The sequence below is a fragment of the Oryx dammah genome, unplaced genomic scaffold, assembly GCF_014754425.2.
Source record: "Oryx dammah isolate SB20612 unplaced genomic scaffold, SCBI_Odam_1.1 HiC_scaffold_9, whole genome shotgun sequence".
NCBI classification, from domain to species: Eukaryota; Metazoa; Chordata; class Mammalia; order Artiodactyla; family Bovidae; genus Oryx; species Oryx dammah.
The window spans coordinates 58555063-58574285 of NW_024070193.1; the positions used below are offsets into that span (position 1 = coordinate 58555063).

The following is a 19223-nucleotide window of genomic DNA, read 5'->3' on the forward strand; positions in this document are numbered from 1 at the left end:
TAAAGCATCTGCCTACAATGTGGGAGACCTGGGTTTGATCCCTTGGTCGGGAAGATCCTCTGGAGAAGGAAATGGCAACCCACTCCAGTATTCTTGTCTGGAAAATCCCATGGACAGAGGAGCCTGGTAGGCTACAATCCATGGAGTCATAAAGAGTCAGACACGACTGAGCAACTCACTCTCACTTTTTACTACTATAATTATAAACTATGCCCTAAATGTATCCAGAGGCCTTTGAATGATAAATAGTAAATGTTACTCATATTAACATTTTTATTATTGTATTAGAAGTAAATGTTAGTTTGTGCATGTTTAAATAAATGTTTTAAGTGGATTTGCATTAATTGAGAATATTTGGGAGCACACAAGCCAACTAAAGTTTTTCCTTCCAGTTTACTTTGAAAGGAATGCGATGTTAATTCTGGGGCATTGATGGTTTACAATGCCTGATCAAGACAAAAAAGTGAAGGCCACTGAAAAATCAACGGATAAAAAACAGCAAGGAGTCACCACCAGGTAACACCATACTGAGTTTTTGCTTATTATTCGTGACCAGCAACCACAGTGTAGATCCTTGACAACTGCTACTCTGGGGTAGAGTCTTCACTGAAATGTTTGCCCTTTTCCAGAGTTCTAAGGAGATGTTTAGTTTGTGTATGTTTCAGTCTATAAAAGCAGGCCTCCAAGTGGCAAGGGTCCATGTTACTAGTGGGTAACACACCTAGTTCACCCAGAGTCTTCTGTCGGTTGACATTGTGTTATTCTTTCTCCTAGGGACTATTCAGATCTTAAAAGACTTCTGTGCCTTTTGAACGTTCAATCAAGCAAGCAACAGGTAGTGTTTTCAAAGAATGCGCATCCATTAATGACAGAGAAATCACGTTTCCAAAGGATCCATTGAACATCTTATGAACGATACATCTATTTTCCCTTGTTCTTTCACATGTTCCATCTTTCTTCCAGTTGTTTCTCTCTCACCTGGTTCAGGGTCAGGAAGCAGGACTATGCAACCACAGCGTTTTCATTCCTCTGCTCTTATGCCTGGTGCTAACCTGCAAAACGCATCAGTATAGAAAGGCTAGGTTCTTCTCTTGAATGCTCAGTGTCTGACCCTGCAGAGCTCTGGGTGGGGGGGGGGGGGTGATTTCTCCAAAAACACGGTACATTCCGTTTACCCTCTCCCCTTCCCTGCTTTTCGGGCTGCCCAGCTGCTACAGCACCCCTCTTGATGCCGGCTGCAAAGTATATCTCACCAAAAACAGGGGAAATGAAGGAGTGAGTTTTGACTATTTTTACAATAGCATTTTTAATTTTTTTTTAATGGAAAGAATGGTACTGCCATTTGAATTTATCTCTAGACTTTTTTTGGTTTAGCTTCTGTAAGACTTTGGAGAAGTGTGAGATTAGAGGCTATCCGTGAAGACTTGGGGAATAACACAGAAATGCTAATAGCAATAAAAACAGCAGATATTTATTTAGCATGGTCAATTAGCAAATGACAGAGCTGGGATGTGAACCCTGGGAGCAAGATTCCAAAGTCTACTGTGGTAAACTTGTTTAAGCAAATTTGTTTATGAGCTTACGTGGTAATACAGCCCTACTGTCTTTTGTTGTATCTACTAAACTTGCAAGAGAACTATAGCATTAAAAAATTTTTTTTTATTGAAGTATAATTGATTAACAATATTATATTAAATTCAGTAGTATAGCATAATGATTCACTCTTTTAAGATTATACCCCATAAAGCTTTTAAGATTTATATTCAGATATTGGCTATATTTCCTGTGCGGTATAATATATCCTATTAGCTTATTTGTTTTATACATAGCAGTTTGTGCCTTTTAATCCTCTATGCCATTATTACCCCTCTCCATTCCCCTCTCCCCTCTGGTAACCACTAGTTTATTCTCTGTATCTATGAGTCTGTTTCTGTTTTGTTATACAGTAAGTCCCCTTCAATGAATGAGTTATGTTCCCAGAATGCATTCATAAGTCCAATTTGTTCGTAAGTCCAATGAAATTAGCCTAGGTACCCAACTAACACAATTGGCTATAGAGTACAGTGCTGCAAGAGGTTTATAATACTTTTCACACAATTAATACATAAAAAAAAAACACACACACACAAAAAGAAAACATTTTAAATCACACAGTATAGTACCTTGAAAAAGGCAGTTGTACCAGCTACATCACTGCTGCTTTTACACTTGCTTCTAGATTTCCTGGGCTTGAAATAAAGGTACTGTATTACTGTCCTCTATACAGTACTATACAGAAGCACAAACACTTGTAGAGGATGCATACCTGTGATAATGTATGCCAGACATGTGAAATAGCTTTACGCGATTGGACATGCAAACATACATTCACATTTTTGAAAGTTTGCAGCTTGAAGGTTTGTATATAGAGGACTTACTATATTCATTTGTTTAATTTTTTAGAGTCCACATTAAAGTGGTAACATATAGAATTTGTCTTTCTCTGATTTATTTCACTAAGGATAATAATTTCTAGGACCATCCATGTTGTTGCAAATGACAATATTTATTTTCCTTTACAACTGAGTGAATTGCACTGTGTGTGTGTGTGTGTGTGTGTGTGTGTGTGTGTATACATTAATCTGTTGGTGGACACTTAGGGTGCTTCCATACTATGGCTATTGTAAATAATACTACAATAAACATTAGGGTGTATGTAGCTTTTCAAATTAATGTTTTCATGTTCCTTGGATATGTACCCAGGAGTGGAATTTCTATATCATATGGTAGTTCTGTCTTTCGCTTTTTGAAGAATCTCCATACTGTTTTCCATGGTGGCTGTACCAATTTACATTCCTGCCAACATTATTCCCTTTTCCCCACATCCTTGCCAACATTTGTTATTTGTTGTCTTTGTCAGGAGAGCCATTCGGATGGATGTGAGATGATATCTCATTGTGGTTTTGATTTGCATTTCCCTGATCATTAGCAAGGTTGAGCATCTTTTCATGTGCCTGTTGGCTATCTGTATGCCTTCTTTTGAAGTATGTCTATTTAGGTCTTCTGCCCCTTTTTTAAATCAGTTTTTTTAATATTGAAGTTGTATGAACTGTTTATATATATTGGATATTAACCCTTTACTGGTCATCATCATTTGCAAATATTTTCTCTCATTCAGTAGGTTGTCTTTTAATTATGTTGATGGTTTTCTTTGCTATGCAAAAGCTTTTAAGTTTAATTATGTCCCACTTGCTTATTTTTTCATTTCCTTTAGGAGACAGAGCCAAAAAATATTGCTACAATTTATGTCAGAGTGTTTTTAGGAGTTTTATGGTTTCCAGTCTTACATTTAGATCTTTGATCATTTTGAGTTCATTAGAGACTATATTCTAATTTCATTCTTCTACATGTACCTGTTCAGTTTTCCCAGCACCAGTTACTGAAAGACTGTCTTTTCCCCACTGTATATTCTTGTTTCCTTTGTCATAAATTAATTGATCATTTAAGTGTGTGGATTTTTTTTCTGGGTTCTTGATCTATGTGTCTCTTTTGGTGCCAACAACATACTATTTTTTATTAATTTTATTTATTTATTAATTGGTAGAAAATTGCTTTACAATTTTGTGTTTGTTTCTGCCTTACAACAAGGTAAATAAGTCATAATTGTATGTATATCCCTTTCCTCCAGAGCCTTCCTCCTCTCCTCCCATCCCACCCCTCTAGGTATCACAGAGCACCAAGCTGGGCTCCCTGTATTATTTAGCGACTTGTCACCAGCTATCTGTTTTACGCATATAGTGTGTATATGTCAATGCTACTTTCTCAATTTGTCCTTTCTCACCACCACTTATTGAAGAAGCTATCTTTTCTCCGTTGTATTTTTTTGCTTCCTTTGTTAAAGATAAGGTACTCACAAGTACGTGGGCTTATCTCTGGGTTATCTATCTTGTTCCATTGGTTTATATTTCTGTTTTGTGCCAATATCATACTGTCTCGATGATTGTAGCTTTGTAGTATAATTTGTAGTCAGGGAGGTTGATTTCTCCAACTCTGTTTTTCTTTCTCAAGATTGATTTGGCTATGCAGGGTCATTTATGTTTCCGTACAAATTGTGAAATTTTTTGTTTTAATTCTGTGAAAAATGACCTTGGTAATTTGATAGGGATTGCATTCAATCTGTAGATTGCTTTGGGTAGTATAGTCATTTTGACAATATTGATTCTTTCAGTTCAAGAACATGGTATATATCTATCGATCTATTTGTATCATCTTTGATTTCATTCATCAGTGTCTTATAGTTTTCTGCATACAGGTCTTTCGTCTCTTTAGGTAGGTTTATTCTTAGGTATTTTATTCTTTTTGTTGCAATGGTGACTGAGATTGTTTAATTAATTTATCTTTCTGATTTTTCATAGTTAGTATATAGAAATGCAAGGGATTTATGTGTATTAATTTTATATCCTGCCACTTTACTAAATTCATTGATTAGCTCTAGTAGTTTTTTTGTGGCATTTTTAGGGCTTTCTATGTATAGTATCATGTCATGTGTAAACAGTGAATGTTTTACTTCTTCTTTTCCAATCTGAATTCCTTCTGTTTCTTTTTATTTTCTGATTGCCATGACTAGGACTTCCAAAGCTATGTTGAATAACAGTGGTGAGAGTGGGCACCCTTGTCTTGTTCTTGATCTTAGAGGACATGCTTTCAGTTTTTACCATTGAGAATAATATTTGCTGTGGTTTTGTCATTTATGGCCTTTATTGTGTTGAGGTATATATTTTTCCTGTGCCTACACTCTTGAGAGTTATTATTGTGAATGGGTGTTGAGTTTTGTCAAAAGCTTTCTCTGCATCTATTGAGATTATCATATGGTTTTTATCTTTCAATTTGTTAATATGGTGTATCACATTGATTTGTGTATATTGAAGAATCCTTGCATCCCTGGGATAAACCCCACTTAATCATGGTGTATAATCCTTTTAATGTATTGTTGGATTCTGTTTTCTAGAACTTTGTTGAGGATTTTTGCATCTATGTTCATCCATGATATTGAACTGTAATTTTCTTTTTTTGTGATATCTTTGTCTGATTTTAGTATCAGGATGATGGTAGCCTCATAGAATGAGTTTAGGAGTTTTCCTCCCTCTGCAATTTTGGAACAGTTTGAGCAAGAGAGGTGCTAGCTCTTCTCTGTACCTTTGATAGGTTCTCCTTTCTTCAGTCTCTCACTCTTAGTCTCTGTGTGTCCCTAGGTCTGACATGGGCCGTTTCCAGACAGCATATATATGGGTCTTGTTTTTGTATCCAATCAGCCAGTCTGTTTCTTTTGGTTAGAGAATTGAATCCATTTACATTTAAGATAATTATTTTTATATATGATATATATAAATACATAATTATATATATGTGTATATATATATATATATATATATATATATTAGAGTCAGACACGACTGAGCGACTTCACTTTTACTTTTCACTTTCATGCATTGGAGAAGGCAATGGCAACCCACTCTAGTACTCTTGCCTGGAGAATCCCAGGGACGGGAGCCTGGTGAGCTGCCGTCTTTGGGGTTGCACAGAGTTGGACACGACTGAAATGACTTAGCAGTAGCATACATTTATATATAACAATCATTTATATATATGATATATATAATATATATGACTTATATATTATATATATGATAATTATTTTATATATGATTTATATATATGAAAAATATTTTTATATATGATATATACTACCATTTACTTTATTGATTTGGGTTTGTTTTTGTAGGTCTTTTCTTTCTCTTGTGTTTCCTATCTAGAGAAGTTCCTTTGGCATTTGTTATAGAGCTGGTTTGGTGGTGAATTCTCTTAACTTTTGCTTGTCTGTAAAGCTTTTGATTTCTATGCCAAATCTGAGTGAGAACCTTGCTGGGTAGAGTAATCTTGGTTGTAGGTTTTTTTCCTTTCATCAGTTTAAGTATAGCTTGCTACTCCCTTCTGGCCTGTAGAGTTTCTGTTGAAAGATCAGTTGTTACCCTGATGGGGATTTCCTTGTATTCCCTTGTTGCTCTTCCCTTGCTTATTCTTTGTGTTTAATTTTTGTTAGTTTGATTAATATGTGTCTTGGTTTGTTTCTTTTTGGGTTTATCCTGTATGGAACTCTCTGGGCTTCCTGGAATTGGGTGGCTATTTATTCTCCCCTGCTAGGGAAGTTTTCAACTATAATTTCCTCAAATATTTTCTCATATCTTTTTTTTTTCCTTCTCCTGCTGCTACTGCTGCTAAGTCACTTCAGTCATGTCCGACTCTGTGCGACCCTGTAGATGACAGCCCACCAGGCTCCCCCGTCCCTGGGATTCTCCAGGCAAGAACACTGGAGTGGGTTGCCATTTCCTTCTCCAATGCATGAAAATGAAAAGTGAAAGTGAGGTCGCTCAGTCATATCTGACTCTTCGCGACCCCATGGACTGTAGCCTACCAGGCTTTTCCATCCATGGGATTTTCCAGGCAAGAGTACTGGAGTGGGATGCCATCACCTTCTCCTTCCTTCTCCTGAGACCCCTCTAATTCAAATGTTGGTGTGCTTAATGTTGTCTCAGAGGTCTATGAGACTATTCTCATTTATTTTCATTCTTTTTTTTCAATATTCTACTATGCTTCAGTTATTTTCAACTTTCGATCTTCCAGCTTACTTACCTGTTCTGCTACTGATCCCTGTAGTGTATTTTTAAAATTTTATTTCAGTTAGTATGATGTTCATTGTTGATTTTCTGTTCTTTATTTCTTCTAGGCTCTTTTATTTATTTATTTAATTTACAATATTGTATTGGTTTTGCCATACTTCAACATGAGTCTGCCACGGGTGTACACGTGTTCCCAATCCTGAACCCCCCTCCCACCTCCCTCCCATACCATCCCTCTGGGTCATCCCAGTGCACCAGCCTCAGGCATCCTGTATCCTGCATTGAACCTAGACTGGTGATTCATTTCTTATATGATATTATACATGTTTCAATGCCATTCTCCCAAATCATCCCACCCTCTCCCTCTCCCACAGAGTCCAAAAGACTGTTCTATACAGAGTGAAGTAAGCCAGAAAGAAAAACACCAATACAGTATACTAACACATGTATATGGAATTTAGAAAGATGGTAACGATAACCCTGTATGTGAGACAGCGAAAGAGACACAGATGTATAGAACAGTCTTCTAGGTTCTTAAATGTTTCTTGTATCTTCTGAATCCGTGCCTCCATTCTGTATATTTGTGCCTCCGTTTTATTTACAGGGTTTTGAGTCACCTTCACTGCCATTGCTCTGATTGATTTTTCAGGGGGATCCCCATTTCCTCTTCATCTGTTTTGTCTGGTGGCTTTTACCATGCTCCTTCACCTGCTGCATGTTCCTCTGTCTTTTCACTTTCTTTAATATACTGCATTTGGGGTCTCCTTTACACAGACTGTAAGGTTGTAGTTATTCTCGTGGAGTCCACCCTCAGAGTGTGGGGTTGGACTTGGTTGGAGGAGGGGGACTAGTTCCTGTGTTCTGGTGGGTGAAGGTGGACCTTGTCTCTCTAAATGCAGTGTTGGGTCCAGTGGTATGTTATGGGGAGTCTGTGACCTTGGTATGATGTTGGACAGCCTGTCTACTAATGGGTACAGTTGTGTTCCTGTTTTGCTAGTTGTTTGATGTGGGGTGTGCAGCACTGGAGCTTGCTGACCTTTGGGTGGGGCCAGGTCTTAGTGTTGAGATGGAGGCCTTTGGGAGAGTTCTTGCTGATTAGTATTCCATAGGGTTGGGAGTCCTCTGGTGATCCAACATCCTGGACTTGGGTCTCCCACCTTGGAAGTTCAGACCTGACCCCTTGCTGGAGCACCAAGACTCTACAAGTCATACAGCACAGAAGGGAAAAAGAAAGGAATATGGGAAAATCAAACCAAACTACTAACAACAAAAAAAAGAACAGACAGACAAAACCCCAAGAGAAAACCCCACATTTGCAAGTGTGCCCATCTCTGGGGTCATAGACCACAGCCAGCTCATCCCACTTGTGAAGGCTGGGTCCTGCAGGCTGGGAGCATGTGGAGTTAGAGGGTCCCCAGGAGTTTGAGGGTCCCTTTGACAATGATCTCTTGCCTTTTTGGCAGATCCAGGCTTTCCCCTGGACTCCCTCACTTGCATTGTACTAGTACCCTCAGAGGGAGGCAGAGTCAACCCCAGTCCTTCATAGGAGTCAACCCTAGTCCTCTCCCTGGGGTCGGACTCCCAAAGTCTGAGCCTCAGCACCCAGCCCTGACACTCTGGGGTGGGTGTCCAAACAACTTCCCTGCTGGGAGATGCCAGTTGGCATTGATCTCTGTGCCAAATTCTTGGTGTTTTGTCTTCTGTGTACTTGTTGCTGCACTCCCTTCTGAGGTTCCAAAGCTCCCCTTGTCCCCATCTGTGAGGGGGTTTCCAAGTGTGTGAAAACTTTTCCTCCTTCACAGCTAACTCCCCATGGTACAGGACCCATCCCTTTTTCTTTGTATCTTTATTTTCATGCCCCTTTCCTACCACTTTATGTGAAGTTTAGCTTGCCTTTTTGGAAGTCTGAGGTCTTCTGCTAGTGTTCAGCAGGTGTTCTGTAAGAGTTGTTCCACATGCAAATGTATTTTTGATGTCTTTGTGAGGAGGAAGATGATCCACGTCTTACTCTTCCACCATCTTCAACCCCCATCCATACTACTTTACTTGTATCTTTGTAGTATCATCTTAAGTCAGGGGCTATGATCCCTTCAGCTTTGTTCTTTTTCTTTTGTTCTCGACATTGCTTTGGCTATCCAGGGTCTTTTATAGTTCCATATAAATTTTAGGATAATTTTTTCTAGATCTGTGAAAAATATCATAGGTACTTTGACAGGGATTCCACTGAATCATGTCCAACTCTTTGTGACTCCCATGGACCATAGAGTTCATGGAATTCCCATAAGGGGCTTCCCTGATGGCTCAGCTGGTAAAGAATCTGCCTGCAATGTGGGAGACCTGGGCTCAGTTCCTGGGTTGGGAAGATCCCATGGAGAAGGGAACAACAGCTAGTCACTCCAGTATTCTGGCCTGGAGAATTCCATGGAATGTATGGCCCATGGAATCGCAAAGAGTAGGATACTGTTGAGATACTTTCCCTTTCATTTTCCACTAAATCATAGATTGCTTGGGTGATAAGTGCATTTTAATAGTATTAATTCTTATAATCCACAAACATAGCGTATCTTTTCATTTCTTTGCCTTTAATTTCCTTCATCAGTATCTTGTAGTTTTCAGAGTAAAAGTTTTTTACCTCCTTAGTTAAATTTATTTCTAGATATTTTATTCCTTTTTATGCAGTTATAAATGGGATTTTTTTTTTGCTTTCTCAGTTCATTATTAGTGTATAGGAAAGTAACAGTTTTGTATATTAATTTTATATCTTAAAACTTTACTGAATTCATGTATTAGTTCTAATAGTGTTTGGTTGGAAACCATAAGGTCTTATATATATATGTATGTGTGTATATATATATATATATATGTATGTATGTATGTTTATATAATGTTATCTACAAATACTGAAAGTTTTATTCTTCCCTTCCAATTGGGATGCCTTTTATTTCTTTTTCTTGTCTGATTACTGTGGTTAAATGCAGGTGAAGGGAGTGGGCACCCTTGTCTTTTTCATGATTTTAGAGGAAAAAACATTCAGCTTTTCATCATTGAGTATGATGTTAGGTGTGAGTTTGTTGTATATGTTCTTTATTATGTTGAGATATGTACCCTATACCAACTTTGATGAGAGTTTTTATCATGAATATATGTTATTTTTCAAATGCTTTTTTCTGAGTCTACTGAGTCTACTGAGGTGATCATATGATTTTATACTTCCTTTTGTTAATGAGATGTGCCACATAAGTTGATTTGTGTATTTCCTTGTGACCTTGGAATGAATCCAAGTTGATCATGGTATATGACCCTTTTATGTATTATTGAACTTAGTTTGCTAATATTTTGTTGAAAATTTTTGCATCTGTATTCATCAGAGATATTGGCCAGTAGTTTCTTTTCTTTTCTTTTTTTTTTTTTGTAGTGTCTATTTTTGGTATCAGAATAACGGTGGCCTTATAGAATGAATTTGGGAGTGTCCCCTCCTCTTCAATCTTTGTGAATAGATTGAAAAGGATAGGCATTAGATCTTCTTTGTAAGTTTGGTGTTAATAGAATTCTCCTGTGAACCTGCTTGGTCCTGGACTTTTGTTGGCTGGGAGTTTTTTAAACTACTAATTAAATTTCACTACCAGTGATCTGTATATTGAGATTGTCTGTTTCCTGATTTGGTCTTAGAAGATTGCATATTTGTAGAAATATATCCATTTCTTCTAGGTTTTCCAATTTTTGGCACATAACTGTCTGAAATATTCTCTTGGGATTTTTCTGTCTCTTTAATATAGGTTGTTATATCTCCTGTTTTATTTATTATTTTGTTTATTAGAATCCTCTCTCTTTTCTCTTGGTGAATCTAGCTACAGGCTTATCAATTTTATCTTTCCAAACAACAGCCCTTAGATTCATTGATGTTTTCTTTCTTTCTTTTTTGGTTGCTATTTTATTTATCTCCTCTCTGATCTTTCTTATTTCCTTGGGCCTTCTTCCTTCTTCCTTTTCTAATTCCTATGGATGACTAATTAGGTTGTTTATGTGAATTTTTCTTGTTTCTTGAGGTAAACCTATATCACTATAAACTTTCCTCTTTGATCTGCTTTTGCTACATCTTATATAGATTTTGGAAATTTGTGGGGGTTTTTTTTTTTTTTCATTTGTCTCAAAGTATTTTATGATTTCCTCTGTTTTTTTTTTTTTTTGCAGTGACCCATTAGTTTTTTATTAGCATATTTTTTGGTCTCCAATGCTTGTTTTTCCATTTTTCTTTCTGCAGGTGTATTTCTAGTTTCATGCCATTATTGTTAGAAAAGAAATGCTTGATGTAATTTCTGTCCCCTTAAATTTATTCAGATTTGTTTTGTGGCCTAGGATATGATTTATCCTAGAGAATGTTCCATGTGTAGTTGGAAATCATATATATTCCAGTTTTCGGATGAAGTGTTCTCAGTTCACTCAGTTGTGTCAGACTCTTGGCAACCCCATGAGCACACCAGTCTTCCCTGTGGATCACCAACTCCTGGACCTTGCTCAAACTCATGTTGCGATAGAGTTGGTGATGCCATCCAGCCATCTCATCCTCTGTTTTCCCATCCTCTTCCCGCCTTCAATCTTTCCCAGCATCAGGGTCTTTTCCAATGACTCAGTTTTTCAATTCAGGTGGCCAAACCATTGGAGTTTCAGCTTGAGTATCAGTCCTTCCAATGAATATTCAGGACTGATTTCCTTTAGAATTACCTGGTTTGATCTCCTTGCAGTCCAAGGGACTCTCAAGAGTCTTTTCCAACACCACAGTTCAGCTTTCTTTATAGTCCAACACTCACATCGATACATGACTACTGGAAAAACCATACCTCTGACTAGATGGACCTTTGTCAGCAAGGTAATGTCTGCTTTTCAATATGCTGTCTAAGTTGGTCATAGCTTTTCTTTCAAGGAGCAAGCGTCTTTTCACTTTATGGCTGCAGTCACCATCTGCAGTGATTTTGGAGCCCAAGAAAATAAAGTCTGTCACTGTTTCCATTGTTTCCCCATCTGCTTGCAATGAAGTGATGGGACTGGATGCCATGATCTTAGTTTTATGAATGTTGAGTTTTAAGCCAGCTCTTTAACTTCTCTTTCACTTTCATCAAGAGGCTCTTTAGTTGCTCTTCACTTTCTGCCATAAGGGTGGTATCATCTGTGTATCTGAGGTTATTTATATTTCTCCCACCAATTTGGATTCCAGCTTGTGCTTCATCCAGCCCAGCATTTCGTATAATGTACTCTGCATATAAGTTAAATAATCAGGGTGACAATATACAGTCTTGACATACTCCTTTCTCAATTTGGAACCAGTTGGTTGTTCATTGTCCAGTTCTAATTGTTGCTTCTTGACCTGTATACAGATTTCTCAGGAGGCAGGTGGGTGGTCTGGTATTCCCATCTCTTGAAGAGTTGTCCACAGTTTGTTGTGATTGACACAGTCAAAAGCTTTGGCATAATCAATAAAGCAGAAGTAGATGTTTTCTGAAACTCTCTTGCTTTTTCAATGATCAAATGGATGCTGGCAATTTGATCTCTGGTTCCTCTGCCTTTTCTGAATCCAGCTTGAACGTCTGGAAGTTCACGGTTCATGTACTATTGAAGCTTGGCTTGGAGAATTTTGAGCATTACTTTGCTAGCATGTGAGATGAGTGCAACTGTTTGGTAGTTTGAACATTCTTTGGCATTTCCTTTCTTTGGGATTGGAATGAAAGCTGGCCTTTTCCAGTTTTGTTGAATTTCCTCAAATTTGCTGGCATATTGAGTGCAGTTCTTTAATACCATCATTTTTTAGGATTTGAAATGGCTCAACTGAAATTCCATCACCTCCACTGGCTTTGTTCGTAGTGATGCTTCCTAAGGCCCACTTGACTTCGCATTCCAGAAAGTCATGTCTGGCTCTAGGTGAGTGATCACATCATCGTGGTTATCTGGGTCATGAAGATCTTTTTTTTGTATAGTTCTTCTGGTATTTTTGCCACCTCTTCTTAATATCTTCTGCTTCTGTTAGGTCCATACCACTTCTGTCTTTTATTGTGCCTATCTTTGCACGAAATAGTCCCTTGGTTTCTCTCATTTTCTTGAAGAGATCTCTGCTGCTAAGTTGCTTCAGTCGTGTCTGACTCTGTGTGATCCCATAGATGGCAGCCTACCAGGCCCCTCCATCCCTGGGATTCTCCAGGCAAGAGCACTGGAGTGGGTTGCCATTTCCTTCTCCAATGCATGAAAATGAAAAATGAAAGTGAAGTCGCTCAGTCGTGTCCCACAGTCTGTTGTTTTCCTCTATTTCTTTGCACTGATCACTGAGGAGGGCTTTCTTATCTCTCCTTGCTATTCTTTGGAACTCTGCGTTGAGCTGTGTAGGGCCACTCAATCCGGACAGGTCATGGTAGAGAGTTCTGACAAAATCTGGTCTACTGGAGAAGGGAATGGCCAACCACTTCAGTATCCTTGCCTTGAGAACCCCATGAACAGTGTGAAAAGGCAAGAAGATATGACACTGAAAGGTGAACTCCCCAGGTTGGTAGGTGTCCAATATTCTACTGGAGATCAGTGGAGAAATAACTCCAGAAAGAATGAAGAGACAGAGCCAAAGCAAAAACAACACCCAGTTGTGGATGTGACTGGTGATGGAAGTAAAGTCCAATGCTGTAAAGAGCAATAATGCATAGGAACCTGGGATGTTAGGTCCATGAATCAAGGTAAATTGGAAGTGTTGTCAAACAGTAGATGCCCAGAGTGAACATCGACATTTTAGGAATCGGTGAACTAAAATGGACTGGAATGGGTGAATGTAATTCAGATGACCATGATATCTACTACTGTGGGCAAGAATCCCTTAGAAGAAATGAAATAACCTTCATAGTCAACAAAAGAGTTTGAAATGCAGTACTTGGGTGTAATGTCAAAAAAGACAGAATGATCTCTGTTCATTTCCAAGGCAAACCATTCAAAATCATAATAATCCAAGTCTATGCCACAATCACTAATGCTGATGAAACTGAAGTTGAACAGTTCTATGAAGACCTACAAGACCATCTAGAACTAACACCCAAAAAAGATGTCCTTTTCATCATAGGGGACTGGAATGCAAATGTAGGAAGTCAAGAGATGTTTGGTGTAACAGGCAAATTTGGCCTTGGAGTACAAAATGAAGCAGGACAAAGGCTAACAGAGTTTTGCCAAGAGAACGAACTGGTCATAGCAAGCACCCTCTTCCAACAACACAAGGGAAGACTCTACACATGGACATACCCAGATGGTCAATACTGAAGCCAGATTGATTATATTCTTTGTAGCCAAAGACGGAGAAGCTCTATACAGTCAGAAAAATAAGACTGGGAGCTGACTACTCAGATCATGAACTCCTTATTTCCAAATTCAGACTTTAAATTGAGGAAAGCAGGGAAAACCACTAGACCATTCAGGTATGACCTAAATCAAATCCCTTACAATTATACAGTAGAAGTGAGAAATAGATTCAAGGGATTAGATCTGATAGAGTGCCTGAAAAGCTATGGATGGAGGTTTGTGACATTGTGCAGGAAATCATGATCAAGACCATCCCCAAGAAAAAGAAATGCAAAAAGGCAAAACGGCTGTCTGAGGAGGCCTTACAGACAGCTGAGAAAAGAAGAGAAGCAAAAGGCCAAGGAGAAAAGGAAAGATATACCCATTTCAACGCAGAGTTCCAAAGAATGGCAAGGAGAAGTGTCCTATATATGTCTATTAAGGCCAGCTGATCTAAAATGTCATTAAGACCACTGTTTCCTTACTGATTTTCTGTCTGGTTGAACTGTCCATGGTTGTAAGTAGGGTGATAAAGTTCCCTACTGTTATTGTATTATTTTTAACTTCTCCTTTTATGTCTGTTAGTATATTTTATATATTTGTATGCATCTATAATAGGTGAATATATGTTAATGAGTTTTTATCCATTTCTTATATTTATCATTGTATAATGCTCTTTTTTTGTCTTTTGTTATAGTTTGTTTTGAACTCTACTCTGTATAATATGAATGTTGCTACCCTAGGTTTCTTGTCATTTTCATCTGCATGAAATATTTTTCCATTCCTTCACTTTCAGTCTATTGGTTTCTGTAGCTCTGAAATGCATCTCTTGTAAGCAGCATATAAATGGGTCTTGTTTATTTTTATCCTGTCACCCACCGTGTCTTTTGGTTGGGACACTTTTGACTGACTCTTAAAGTGATTATTGATAGGTGTCTACTTTTGGTAGTTTGGTGGTTCTGTGTTTTCTTTTTGTCTCTTTCCTTGTGGTTTTACAATTTTCTTTAGTATTATATTTGTGTAACTTTCCTGTTTTTGTGCACTTATTGTAGGTTTTTTATCTTTGGTTACCATGGGGTTTTTATATATGCTGACTTATAATTATACTTTTTGATATATTTGATGCTTTTGATCTAATTGATGCTTTTGAACTGTGGTATTGGAGAAGACTCTTGAGAGTCCCTTGGACTGCAAGGAGATCCAACCAGTCCATCCTAAAGGAAATCAGTCCTGAATATTCATTGGAAGGACTGATGCTGAAGCTGAAACTCCAATACTTTGGCCACCTGAATTGAAGAACTGACTCATTGGAAAAGACCCTGATGCTGGGAAAGGTTGAAGGCAGGAGGAGAAGGGGACAACAGAGGATGAGATGGTTGGATGGCATCACTGACTCTATGTACATGAGTTTGAGTAAGCTCCAGAAGTTGGTGATGAACCGGGAAACCTGGTGTGCTGCAGTCCATGGGGTGTCAAAGAGTCAGACACAACTTAGTGACTGAACTGAATACTGTGCCTGCTTGTTTCAAAGTATAGTTATTTAAGTTCAAACATATTCTGAAGGAAAAAAAAATCCATGGCTTTTTTTCTCCCCTCCCCTATGTTATGTCTTTTTTAATATTATCTTTACTTTTATCCCTTAAGAGTTATAACAGTAGTTATAATTAATTGTACTTTTTTTTTCCAAATCTTCATACTTGCTTAATTAAGTGGTTGATCCACAGCCTGTATTATATATCGCTTTTACTAGTGGCATTTTTTCCCCTTTCCTCTAAATTCCTCTTTCCACTTAAAGAAGACCCTTCAATATTTCTTGTATGGTCTTCTTAGTACTGATGAACTCTGATAGTTTTTACTTGTCTGAGAAGCTCTTTATCTTTTCTTCAGTTGTGAATGATAACCTTGCGGGTAGAGTATCCTAGGTTTTAAATGCTTACTTTTTCAGCTGTTTAAATATACCTACCACCCCCTCCTGGCCTGTAAAATTTCTACAGAAAAATTAGCTGATAGCCTTATGGGGGTACCCATGTTCTCTTGCTGCCTTTTGAATTTCTCATTCTCTTAATTTTTTAGCCATTTTTAATTATGGTAAGTCTTGGTGGAAGTCTCTTTGGATTCATCTTGTTTGAGACCCTTTGTGCTTCCCAAACCTGAACATCTGTCCCTTCTAAACGTCTGGGAAGTTTTCAGCCATAATTTTATAAAATACATTTTTACTTTTTCTCTCACTCTTCTGCATCTAGGAGTTCTATAATGTGGATGTTATTATGCTTGATGTTGTCCTAGAGGTCCTTTATCCAATTATCAGTTTAAAATTTGTTTTTGTTTCCTGTTCTGACAGGGTGATTTCCATTATTCTATCTTCCAGAGCATTTATATGTTCTTGTGTTGCTTAGTCTGTCATTTATACTTGTATTGTATTTTTCACTTCAGGTGTTGTATTCTTTAGCTCTGACTGGCTCTGTTTTCTATTTTCTGGTTCTTTGTTAAGATACTCACTGTGCTCATCTAGTCTTTCCCCAAATTCAGTTAGCATTCTCATTAATAATGCATTGAACACTTGTTCAGTCACTAAGCCATGTCCAACTCTTTGCAGCCTCATGGAGTGCAGCACGCCAGGCTTTCCTGACCTTCACTATCTCCTGGAATTTGCTCCAACTCATGTCCATTGAGTTGGTGATGCCGTCCAACCGCCTCATCCTCTGTCTCCCCTTCTCCTCCTGCCGTTAATCTTTCCCAGCATCAGTGTCTTTTCCAGTGAGTCAGCTATTCGCATCAGGTGGCCAAAGTACTGGAGCTTCATCTTCAGCATCAGTCCTTCCAATGAATAGTCAGGATTGATTTCCTTTAGGATGGACAGGTTTGATCTTCTGGCAGTCCACATGACTCTCAAGAGTCTTCTCTAGCACCACAATTTGAAAGCATCAATTCTTCAGTGCTCAACCATCTTTATGGTCGAGTTCTCACATCTGTATATAACTACTGGAAAAACCATAGCTTTAACTATATGGACCTTCATCAGCAAAGTGTTGTCTCTTCTTTTTAATATGCTGTCTAGATTTTTCATAGCGTTTCTTTCTAGGAGCAATCATCTTTTAAGTTCATGGCTGCAGTCACGGTCCGCAGTGAGTTTGGAGACCCCAAAAATCTTCCACTGTTTTCACTTTTGCCTCGTCAATTTGCCATGAAGTGATGGGACTGGATGCCATGATATTAGTTTTTTGAATGTTGAGTTTTAAGCCAGCTTTTTTCACTCTCCTCTTTCACCACCATCAAAAGGCTCTTCAGTTCCTCTTCACTTTCTGCCATTAAATTAATATCATCTGCATACTTGAGGTTGTTGATATTTCTCCCTGCAATCTTGATTCCAGCTTGTGATTCATCCAGCCTGGCATTTCACATGATTTACTTAGCATGTAATTTAAATAATCAGAATGACAGTCTTGACTTATTCCTTTTCCAGTTTGGAACCAGTCGGTTGTTCAATGTCTGGTTCTAACTGTTGCTTCTTGACCTGCATATGGGTTACTCAGGAGACAGGAAAGATGGTCTAGTATTCCCATCTCTTTAGGCATTTTCCACAGTTTGTTGTGATCCACAGTCAAAGGCTCTAGTGTAGTCAGTGAAGCAGAAATAGACGTTTATTTGGTTGGTTTGGTTTATTTGTTTTTTTTCCCCTTTCTCCTCTGCCTTTCACTTCTTTTCTTAGCTATTTGTAAGGCCTCCTCGGACAACCATTTTGCCGTCTTACATTTCTTTTTCTTGGGGGTGGTTTTATCAATGCCTCATGTACAGTGTTACAAACTTCCACCCATAGTTCCTCAGGTACTCTCTCTATCAGATCTAATCCCTTCAATGTGTTCACCACCTCCACTGTATAATCATAAGGAATTTGATTTAGATAATACTTGAATGGTCTAATGTTTTCCCCTACTTTCTTCAATATAAGCCTGAATTTTGAAATAAGGAGCTCCTGATCAGAGCCCCAGTCAGTGCTAGGTTTTGTTTTTTGCTCACCGTATAGAGCATCTCCATCCTTGGTTGCAAAGAATATAATCAGTCTGATTTTGGTATTGACCAGCTGGTAATGGCCATGTGTAGAGTCATCTCTTGTGTTGTTGGAATAGGGTGTTTGCCATGACCAGTGTGTTCTCTTGAGAAAACTGTTAGCCTTTGCTCTGCTTCATTTTGTATTCCAAGGCCAAATTTGCCTGTTATCTCTTGACTTCGTACTTTTGCATTCCAATCCTCTGTGATGAGAAGAACATTTTTTTTTTTTATGTTAGTTCTAGAAGGTCTTATTGTCCTTCATAGGATCAGTCAACTTCAGCTTCTTCAGCATTAGTACTTGAGGCATAAACTTGGATTACTGTGATACTGAATGGTTTGCCTTGGAAATGAAACTAGATCATTCTGTCATTTTTGAGGTTGCACCCAAGATGCATCCATTAGATGCATCCACAACTGGGTATCATTTCCACTTTGGTGCAGCGTCTTCATGCTTTGGAGCTATTTCTCTGCTCTTCCCTGGTAGCATATTGGACACCTACCAGCTTGGGAGGCTTATCTTCCAGTGTCCTATCTTTTCACCTTTTTCTACTGTTCATGGGGTGCTTGAGGCAAGAATCCTGGAGTGGTTTGCCATTCTCTTCTCCAGTGGACCATGTTTTGTCTTAACTTTGGAATTTACTTGGTAAGTTATTTACCTCTTTCATTAGTTGTTTTTTTTTTTTCTGATTGTTTTTCTTGTTCTTTCATTTGGAACAAATTCCCGTGTCTTCTTACTTTGTTTTCCTTTCCTGTCGCTATGAATTTCCGTGAGTCATTTTCCTATTCAGTCTTGAAGGTATGCTCTTGTGTGGGAGTGTACCTGTGCGGTCTGCATGTGCCCAGTGGCTCTGGTGGGAAGGCTGGATCTGACGTGAGCATGCTGTCGTGTCTTCCCCCAGGTGTTGGCAGCTCTCACCATGGTGGCAGGTGGAACCAGAGACACAGGGCTCAGAGTCAGAGCCAGGTGTGACCTGGGCTTCTCCTGAGCTTAGTGGCCCTCTCAGAGGCAGCGTGGGGCCCAAGTTGCTAGAAGAGAAGCCCTAAGGGTTGGATCTGAGTTCGATCCAGTAAGGCCACTCTCATAGTTTGGATGCTGTGATAGGTCCAAGCTGGCTCTGTCCCACTCCAAGTGTGCACCCCACTCAAGTATAGCAGCCCTCGGTCTAGTGGGGGACTGTTCTGGGTCTAGATCGGCCAGAGCAGGCACCCAGTATGGGC

General features: G+C 38.6%; 1 protein-coding gene across 1 annotated transcript in view; it reads left to right on the forward strand.

Annotated features, from left to right (window-relative positions):
* The first annotated feature begins 397 nt into the window (after window positions 1-397).
* NEK10 (NIMA related kinase 10) overlaps window positions 398-19223 on the forward strand; it is a 270851-nt gene continuing 252025 nt past the window's right edge. Inside the window, 2 exon segments of the mRNA XM_040246355.1 lie at window positions 398-516; window positions 775-835. Coding sequence (XP_040102289.1) covers window positions 443-516; window positions 775-835 — 135 coding nt within the window. The 5' untranslated portion in view covers window positions 398-442.